Source organism: Mandrillus leucophaeus, unplaced genomic scaffold, assembly GCF_000951045.1.
Source record: "Mandrillus leucophaeus isolate KB7577 unplaced genomic scaffold, Mleu.le_1.0 Scaffold1184, whole genome shotgun sequence".
NCBI classification, from domain to species: Eukaryota; Metazoa; Chordata; class Mammalia; order Primates; family Cercopithecidae; genus Mandrillus; species Mandrillus leucophaeus.
This window is the reverse complement of record NW_012100143.1, coordinates 301,858-312,216: the sequence shown is the minus strand read 5'-3', so window position 1 is coordinate 312,216 and position 10,359 is coordinate 301,858. Positions and strand designations below refer to the sequence as shown.

Sequence of the window (10,359 nt, the reverse complement as noted above, 5' to 3'; positions counted from 1 at the left end):
CCCTATAGGTAAGGCTACATGGCAGCAGGTAGCTCCATCTGTGGCCCTGTGGTTCTCTTACATTAAAGCAGCATTATCTGCTAATAACCAGGCACAGTTCCTGACCTAGCAGAGGTAATTCAAAGGTAAATTACCCATTTACATTTTTTTTCTTGGTTTCATAACAAATAATAATGAATACCATTAATTGGGCCTTTACTATAGGGCAGATACTGAGCCAGACCATACACATACCAGTATTCCATTTCATCCTCAAAATAATTCTCTCTCTAGAGGCAAAACTTCTGGGATACTGATGATAAAATTGAGGTTTGGAGGAGTGGAATGACTTGCCTGAGGTCCAAAACTTGCAAGTGGCAAAGCTGGGGCTCTAGTCCAGGGATTTTCAAGCATTTTTTATTCTGCACCCACACTATGTTATTTATAACTATACACATGCACCACTGGATTAACAGAGTATGAGATAAAAGAAATGTAAGTAGAAATTATAATATTTTCTTCTAACATCCCAATGAATTGTCATACACACTGCATTTTGGAGATAATGATGTATTACACAAACTCTATTCTTCATTTTACAGTTCTTTCTTTATATTCCTCTCTGCTCCCTTAAAAGCCCAAATTAGTCCAGGTTCATTATCTGTTGAGGCTAAGTCTCCACTCATCATTGTTCTTTTTAAAATTCTTTATGTTCCTGAAAGTCACATAAAATGCCTATGAAGTTCTGGCAGACAAATACATACAGTTGCTAACAGTTTCAGAAGCGAACAGGAACTCCATCCAGTAGAGTAGTTTACTGTTGTACTGAATATTATTTATACCATGGGAAGTCATTTTTTTTAACAGTTACTTTTGTGTGCCAACCATGAAAATTTAAATCTAGCTTTTTTAGAAATTCATAGGAGAAAACTGTCACTGTATTATGAAATCCTTCTTATACCTTTTAATATTTCACAGTAGATTAAAACTGGCAATAAAAAGCAATGTTAATTATGATAAATGCACCTAATATGAACCATATATATATATAATGATATAGTGTTTAATGTTTTATGGGTACTATGGCAAAACAATTCATATTATATGATGATATATACCTTGAGAACAAGAAGACCAGTTATTTTATTTTAGAGACAGGGTCTCACTCTGTCACCCAGGCTGGAATGAATGGCATAATCTTGGCTACTGCAACCTCTGCCTGCAGGGCTCAAACAATCCTCCCGCCTCAGCCTCCTAAGTAGCAGGGACCACAGGTGTGCACCATCACACCTGGCTAATTTTTGTAGAGATAAGATTTCACCATGTTGCCCAGGGTGGTTTGGAACTCCTGGGCTCTGGCAATATGCTTGCCTTGGCCTCCCAAAGTGGTGGGATTACAGGTGTGAGCCACTGGGTCTGGCCCAGTATTCTTAATTTATCTAAAAGAATTACTATGGTTCACATTCTTCGGGAAATACTGAATATGCAGTTTTAATCAGAGATTTGTGAGTTTTAATCAAACACAGAATTTTAAAGAAATATATATGCACAAAAGAGAAAAGATAATTCCAGACTGTAGTGGCAATAAAATACTACTTCCCAAACAAAATTCTATTAACAAATGAGCTACCTTGTTAAAAGAAACTGGGAATTCTGGAGAGTCTGCTGACTGCTTTCTGTATTAGCTATGTTGGTTGTTGCTGTGGATTGTGTGATTGTAGTGGTGACACTGCTTGTGTTAGTACGCCGGGTTGCGTTGCGTGCGGTCTCCAGTTGTTGCCGTGCTGCCTGGGCATGCTGCCGTTCTAGCTGCAGCTGCATCTGCAGTTGTTGTAACTGAGAAGCGGAAGGGCCAGAGGAATTAAGTTGTCCTCCTGCAGAACGTCTCACTCCTGATAACTGAGATAAAAGCTCTGCCAATGGAAATGAAGACAATTAATGTCTGCTTAATACTGAGGAAAACAAAACGCTACAGATCACTCTTTCACTGGAACAACATCAAAAGCATTGTGAACAGGTAGGTAACCACAGCAGCATAGAGTTTCAGTTAAGAGCTGAATACCTTCTAGAATGCCTCCTGGAGGCAGGAGTTACTGTGTACAGAGAATGCAAATGCATACGAATATCGACCCAGACCCAACTATGTTTGCTTTCAGTAAAACTTAAATTGTCTTTAAAATTATCTGCATAATAGACTAATTTAGTTAAGCTTTCTCTTAGTATTTAATGAAGTGGTTTATCTGCGGGCCCAATTGTAATATAAGCTTTCTCAATATGTGTTTCATGGAAGCAGGGATGAGGTCTACTGTTGACTATATTCCCAGCTCTCAGAACAGGGCCTGATAGAGCAGGAATTCAAACATTTACTGAATGACTGAATGAATTATTAGGATTTAGTCCAAGAGGCCTGGATCATTTCTGATAGTGGCCCTTGAACACTCGCCTCTGCCTTCTCCCTCTAGTACCTTTTGGTACTGCTGTTTCAGAGTACCACTGCAGTAGGTACCACTAGCAGTGCTCAGCAAGGCTCCTAAGAACCTGTTGCATCTGACTGTACAGCGTACTCAGTGGCCTGTTATGATCCAGACTGTCTTGTGTCCATAAGGCTGTACTCATTAAGAGAGGTGTAGACCTTTGTCCCTGCACCCTCATCTACGTAAGGTGCAGTGAAATGCCTTCTTCCAAGTGGAGGGTCTACCTCGCTTATAGGGAACCGATGATTGCCTTGCACACACTCTTAGGCCAGCAAAAACTCTATCATTAAAACTCATTAACAGTTTCTGTTTTCTTCTTCACTGTCGCTTTATCCCAGGCTTTTGATAGCACTCTTACACCACTCTTTCATGGAATATACAGTCTATCACTAAAATAAACTAATTTTCACTGACAGAAAAAAAACAAGTGAAAATTTCTCAAATTTGAATTCTGCTCTCAGAAACTACTTTAATTTTTAGTGTCTGCCACCAAAATAGCAGGTAAATATTCCCTTTGGATGAAGAAATATTTTTTAAATCCCCCAAACTCAGTTTGTTAGGCTTGTTTTTGTTGTTGCACACCCAAATGTTCAAAGCACATTTGGAATTAAAATTTTATATGGTATATCTAACTTTTTAATAACATGATAGGTGTAAAATTATTCTTAGGTTTCTTTTTCTTTTTTAAATTTTTATTTTAGATTTGGGGGTACATGTGAAGGTCTGTTACACAGTTAAACACATCACGGGGGTTTGTCATACATATTATTACATCATGCAGTACCCAATTAAGTCCAGTACCTAACAGTTATCTTTCTGCTCCTCTCTCTCTTCCCACCCTTCCCCAGTGTCTGCTGTCTCCTCCTTTGTGTTCCTAAGTTGTCATTTAGCTCTGATGTTCTCAGTTTCTATTACAGATTTACACTTACCAGTGTTTCAGGTGTTCTGCAGGGCACCTCATGGCTTCCAGGTAGGTGCGCACTTCACTACATGGACACATTTCAGAATTGTTGCTTTAAATGTGTGCACACGTCCCACAGTCTTACCACTTGTCTGCTTGGTGTGTCTTGCAGATTGTCAGGCTACAGTGATTTCTTATATTTTATTCTGACCCTGTGTTCTGCTACCAACTTCCCAGGTTTGTCATGTACTAGACCCAGTGACATGGCCAGGTTCAAAAACTGTGTATTTTTGTTTTTGTTTTTTTTTAAGATTTTCCCCAAGCTATTAAACATGTACCTTTCAGTATGTTCTACAACAATATAGTTCTCAAATCAAGATCAGGACATTAAGTCTTACTTTCCTTTCTTCCATGAGAAGAGCTTAATTTTTTAGTCTTGTCAATTAGCTATAGATAACAGTTCTGAAATGTGTCCATGTGGTGGAATGTGTACCTGGAAGCCATGAGGCGCCCTGCACAACACCTGAGATAGGCATAAATCTGTGATAGAATTTTACAGATAACATGTTCTTAAAAATGTTAGCTATGTCTTATAAAACCTTAATTTCAAATGTGCTTTGGACATTTGTTATGTGTACTTATGGAGGTTTAACCATGAAATTTTGGAGGTATTCAAACTGAAATCTTTTATGATTTCCTTGGGCTTCAATAGAGGCCACAAATACAACATAAAACCATTTTTTATCATCTTATGTCTCTGAGAACAGAAGTCTCCCACTCCCTTTACCTGTAGGAGACATGTTCCAAGACCCCCAGTGAATGGCTGAAATTGGCATCTGGATAACACAGAACCCTCTATGTTTTTTCCTATATATACTTATCTGTTGTGCTCAAGTTTAATTTATAAATTAGGCACAGTATGAGATTCACAACAAAAGAGAGTAAATCTAAAAATATACCATGAAAGTTATGTGATGTGGTCTCTCTCCCTCTCAAAGTATCTTACTGTCCTGTACTCACCTATTTTTTGACTGTAGTTGCTTATGGGTAACTGAAACCCAGGAAAGCAAAACCACATATGAGAGGGGGACTACTGGACTTAAGTGATACCAGAAGAGTATGAATTACTTTATGTTAAGTATCTGCTTTGAACACATTTTACACTTTTAAAGTATTTGGCAATTTTGTGAAGGAACATGGCTTATGATCAGAGAGGTGAGGCTACAAAAATCTCACAATTTTTTTTTTTTTTTTAAGACAGGGTCTCACTCTATCACCTAGGCTGGAGTGCAGTGGTGCGAGCTCGGCTCCCTGGAACCTCCACCTCCCAGCCTTGAGTGATTCTCATGCCTCAGCCTCCTGAGTAGCTGCGATTACAGGCGCCCACCACCACATCTGGCTGATTTTTGTATTTTTAGTAGAGATGGAGTTTGGCCATGTTGGCCAGGTTGGTCTTGAATTCCTGGCCTCAAGTGATCCACCCGCTCCAGCCTCCCAGAGTGTGAGCCACCGCACCTGGCATCACAGAAAGTTTTAAAAGGAGCTCCTCCTTCCCCTGCCATTTCCCTTATTAATGTGAAACTAACTTACCAGCTATAGGATCCATGGCTTCCCTATTGCTTGGAGAATATGAACTTTGAGAAGAAGAAAGTCCACCAGTAGAACTGCTAGTAAAGTGCATGTTTGATCTACGAGCACGAGGACCTCCTAATCCCCGGCCAGGGTGAAACATTCTACGTACATGTCGAACACCACTCGATTCATCATAACCCAAAAGTTAAGAAAAAAATGAAAATATTTCACAGAAAGAAAGAAAAAAAATCACTTGAGCCCTTGCTAGACAGATATAAAGACTTCCTGAATTGTAAGCATTTAAAAACAGTACATTTAACTTAAAAGTGCAAATGTCCCAACTCTATCTATGAGGGAGGGCTATTAACCCTAAAAAAACACTCAAATATAAGGCAACATGTGAGTGTGTGTGTGTGTATTGGCTGTGTGAGGTAAGAAAGCTTCTCTATATAGCTCATGAAATCTCAAATACCACCTATAATGAAAAAGGAACAATATTGAATTTATATTCAGCAGATCAAAGATTCCTTTTGGATTATTAGTTTTAATCTGTCTTCAAGCTTCTTTTCAATGCTGCTGCTAAGCAGAAAACAGATTTGCATTTCTTGTGTAAGACACACAGACAGATTAACATGACATTTATCACGAAGTCAAATTCCCAGCAGCCTCAACCATCTTACATAGCTGAGTTTGAGTCAAACTGAAAAAGGTCCTGAGTCGCAAATAGCTGTCAAAACTCATGAAGACAACCCTACGTTTCCACAAAGGCAAATAAGAGGTGGGGGAGGCCAGATCATATAGAAGAGATTTTTCCTTTAAAGCACCAAACAGACCAGCTTTATAATGCAGATTCATTTTTTTGCTGGCTTCTCAGTTTTTCAGCTGATGGTTCTGGAGTTATTTAAGGACCAGATGGGCAGCTCCAGGAGGCCTTCAGGTGTCACTGTACATGCAGTGTTCCATCATATTAATAAGGATGGTTTGGGTTTTAGAGAAAGTGATACGATCATATTTATATATTTGATAATTTATATATTATGATTTTATACATATATGTATTTTGAGACAGGGTCTCACTTTGTTGCCAGGCTGAAGTGCAGTGGTACAACCATAGCTTACTGCAGCCTTGAGCTCATGGGCTCAAGCCATCCTTCTACTTCAGCCTCTTGAGTAGCTGGGACCACAGGTGTGTGCCACCATGGCCAGCTCATTATTTTGGTAGAGACGGGGTCTTCCTATGTTGTCCAGGCTGGTTTCGAACTTCTAGGCTCAAGTGATCCTCCCACCTTGGCCTTTCAAAGTGCTGAGAGTATAGGCATGAGCCACTGTACCCAGCTGGTGACAGTTTTAGACGAACAATTCATAACCTGAAACCAGAAGCAAAGACCACAAAATTAATCGCTCTGGTAGGCCAGTAATCTCAGGCAACACTGCCAGCAACTGTTGAGAGATAAGGAAGGAAATGAAAGAAATAAAATCAGGAGGCTGGGCGTGGCAGCTCACACCTATAATCCCAACACTTTGGGAGGCCGAGGTGGGCGGATCACTGAGGTCAGGAGTTCAAGACCAGCCTGGCCAATATGGTGAAACCCCATCCCTACTAAAAAAAAAATACAAAAACTGGCCAGGCGCAGTGGCTCATGCCTGTAATCCCAGAACTTTGGGAAGCCAAGGCGGGCGGTCAGGAGTTCGAGACCAGATTGGCCAAGAGACTGGCCTGGCCAATATGGTGAAACCCCATCTCTACTAAAAATACAAAAATTAGCTGGGCATGGTGGCGGGCACCTGTAATCTCAGCTTCTTGGGAGGCCGAGGCAGGAGAATTGCTTGAACCCAGGAGGTGGAGGTTGCAATGAGCTGAAGATCGTGCCATTGCACTCCAGCCTGGCCGACAGAGTGAGACTCAGACTCAAAAAAAAAAAAAAAAAAGAAAAGCAGGAAAGGAAATGTAAAGCTAGAGCTGACCTTACGCTATCCTACTTAGGAACTGGGCAGGAAATGGCTCTCTTTGGAGAAGGAGACCCCAAAAAGGAAAGGAACACTAAGATGCACACCTGCCCCCACCATCTCACCACACCACAGCCACAACAGGGTAAGGCAGCAGAGGAACAGAGAGGGAAAGCAAATAATGCCTCTTCATATTTAACTAATTAAATTTTAATTTGGATTAACATTTTCCGCTTTTGTATGAAAATGCCATCCTGGAAGACATAATCTGGTCAAACTGCCTTAAAAAAATCTAATTATAGTGAACTAAAGATGAAGGACAAGTCAACTTTCACTTAGTGAAAATGGTTCATGCAACAGTGATAGTATATAAAAAGAGAAATCAATTGCATCTCAACACTGAGTCACTTCTAGGAAAAGTTCAAATAAGTAAAAATAATTTGGAGATTACTTTTCCTCTTCTGGGGGATATTATCCTTAAAAATAATCAAAATGACAAGCTGGATGCAGTGGCACTTGTGTGCCTATAGTCCCAGCTACTCAAGAGACTGAAGCAGGACGATCACTTGAGCTCAGGAGTTTGAGACCAGCCAGGTCGACACAGCGAGATCCTGTCTCCAAAACAAAAAATCAAAATGACAAACATTACAAACAACTCTTTTCCTTGTCATCTCTTAAAAGGATATTAAATCTCTAGGGGCTCTGTGTTCAAGTGTAAGATGAGCTGCAAAGTCATCCGTGACATGATTAGGATCGCCTCCAGGTAACGCTGCACATATTGGACAAATCTGAAATGGAAGTAAAGAAAGCAGCTTAATAAATGAATGTCAATAAGACATCTTTCCGGACGAGTATTCTGTTGTTTTACTATTATCAAGTTTTAACCATAAAAAACTCAGCAGATCCTGAATTAGTGAAAACCAGTAGAAGCCTAAGCAAGAACTGTTCACACAAGGTCCCTCAGGGTCGAACACAACAGTTTCAGACACACCAAACTTGATCTCTGGCAGGGCCTTCTAACAGCCTGCCTGATTCATTCGTATGGCCTAGCAAAATAGTTTCCATTAAAAAGACTTTAAAAATATGCTATTTAGTGCACATTTATGTTTAAGTCCAGTCTTGAATGGTAAAGACAGATACAAGCCTATGGCACACTTCTCCAAAGTAAGCTATACTTGAGAGACAATTCCCAAATAAGACAGCAGAGGTCTGATTAAATGCAACTGTGCAAACATTCAACAGATATGTTGAATGTAAGACAGATTATGATTACTAATAATATGCAAATGTGGTTTATAAATTTATGAATGTGACTTCCAAGGGGCATATTGTATGGAAGTCAATTTTTTAACCTTATTTTCCAAAGAAATGGGTGGTAGGCCATAAGCTTGTAACCAGGTCAGGCTCAAGGAGTAGAAGCTCAACTTTCCATGGGCCTTTTGGCAAGAGACAGGAGAAAGTAGGAATAAAATGATGTGTACACAGTCACGGTTTGGGGAGTGGGTGACAGGTTGGGAAGGCGGTGTCTATAGTTAACAGAATTGGTGAAACAGGGAAGGAGAGGGGAAGGATAGAAAGAATGAGGAACTTTTTAAAGAGGAAAGGCCCTTACTCTTCCGAAATTCAAATGGGCAGATAATGTTCTAACAATGGTAGCCAAGCCTTGAAGTATGAACAATTTCAATCTTAAAGAACAGCGCCAAGAAGAAAGGTCTGAAGCAAGGGGCATGACCAAAGGGAGCCCCAGGAAGTGCACAGTTCAAGTGGTAGACTTGTGTCTTTATAAATAAATAAGAAGGTTAAAGACAGGATACGTGATTCATCTTGCTAGTACTTGAGCCAAAATTCTTTCACCTAGGCAAAATCTAGGCAATTGGTCAGCCTTATTATCTGCTGACAGCACACTGGGAGTAGGTGGTAGTGCTAGAGATGAGGGGAGATGCGAAAGGTGAGACTTGGAAGGACAATCCTGGGGTATGGAGGGAAAACAAACTGCTCTGATTCCTGGAGCCCAAACAAACATAACTTTCCATCGTCTAACAACTAGACAGCAGAAGTCCCCTGAGAGTTCAACTCTGATTTGGTATCAGTCTCTCTTATGCCTAATCAGCTGTCCTGATTATGTGACTCAGGACTCTGAGAAATATCCTCAGGAAAACCTAAATATGTTCATGAGAAATAACATTTAAGTATGACAGTGTGCAAAAGAACTAGAGAGGTCACAATGGAATGTGATGAGGCAAATGAGAAAAAGAAGTAGATAGACCTGTCTATGCCTTTCTTAAAAGATGCCAGGAAGGTGGTCAGATTCTTTCCTCTGTCAGTAAAGTAGCTGTATGTGTCACAAGTTTACAGATTATCCACTCTCTCTTTACTAGGAATTTAACTTCTACTATCTGTACCATTCCTGTACTCTGACATTACCTGGTTATGTCTGATATACCTATTTTACTTTTCATGTGCTTCTGGTCTTACCTAGCTAAACTGTAAACTCTTTGAGAGATGCAGCACAGTATGATTTGTCTTTGGTTTTAAACTCCAGACAGATTTGCTTTAAAAAAAAAAAAAAAAAAAAAAAAGACCAGCAATGTTTGGAGAAACAGAAAAAATGTTCCAGTTATTTAAAAATAAAACAAGCTACCTCAGAGACTCATCATTTTGAAAAAGTTAACAAGTGCTGGGTTATAGTCTTATTACAATATTATAAGGCTGTATAAGATTTTTATTTAAAGAGAAAATAACCACTAAAAGGAAAAGGCATCTTTCTTCTAAGATACCTTCCTTTATATTGGCCTTCGGGTAAAATCTATAAACAACTTGAGCTATCCAGAGATTGCTGCAGAGGCTTCAGTACTTGAGGGGACATAAAAATGTTGGCAGATGAGAAAAGTCTCCATAAGGATATAAATTCCTAGAAGGAAAACAGAATGGGAAGCAGAGATACCAAATGTACTAAGAATGTCCTAATAAGATAGATAATTTAACAAGTAGAAAAGTACCTTTGAGAGGAGGATATAAAATAAAGCCAAGATCCTTCCTTATTGTGTATTGACTTTGGTTCTATACTCAAAATTTTTTTTATTTCACTGGAGTAACTATGTTAAGATGGCAGGATGAAGGTATTCAGAACTGCTTCATTCATAGAGAAATAATATAAAACCAACCAATCAACCAACCAAAATTCCGTAACGTCTAGGGATAAAGAATTACTGAGGATAAGAAATTACTATGGCGGGAGGATCACCCAGGTTGACAGCTAGCATAGAAAATCAAGAGGCTAGGCAAGGCGTGGTGGCTCATGCCTGTAATCCCAGCACTCTGGGAGGCTGAGGCGGGTGGATCACGATGTCAGGAGTTCAAGACCAGCCTGACCAACGTGGTGAAACCCCATCTCTACTAAAAAATACAAAAATGAGCTGGGTGTGGTGGCACATGCCTGTAATCCCAGCTACTCAGGAGGCTGAGGCAGGAGAATCACTTGAACCC

The 10,359-nt window shown here is 39.8% G+C and overlaps 1 protein-coding gene across 1 annotated transcript in view; it reads right to left on the bottom strand.

The window, feature by feature from the left end:
• The window catches only part of KCMF1 (potassium channel modulatory factor 1), a 91,120-nt gene that overhangs the window by 5,256 nt on the left and 75,505 nt on the right, over positions 1-10,359 (bottom strand). Inside the window, exons 4-6 of the mRNA XM_011965663.1 lie at positions 7,560-7,661; positions 4,945-5,119; positions 1,610-1,892 (exon numbers count right to left, since the gene is read on the bottom strand). Of these exons, the coding sequence (XP_011821053.1) occupies positions 1,610-1,892; positions 4,945-5,119; positions 7,560-7,661 (560 nt within the window). The remainder of the gene's footprint in view (positions 1-1,609; positions 1,893-4,944; positions 5,120-7,559; positions 7,662-10,359) is intronic.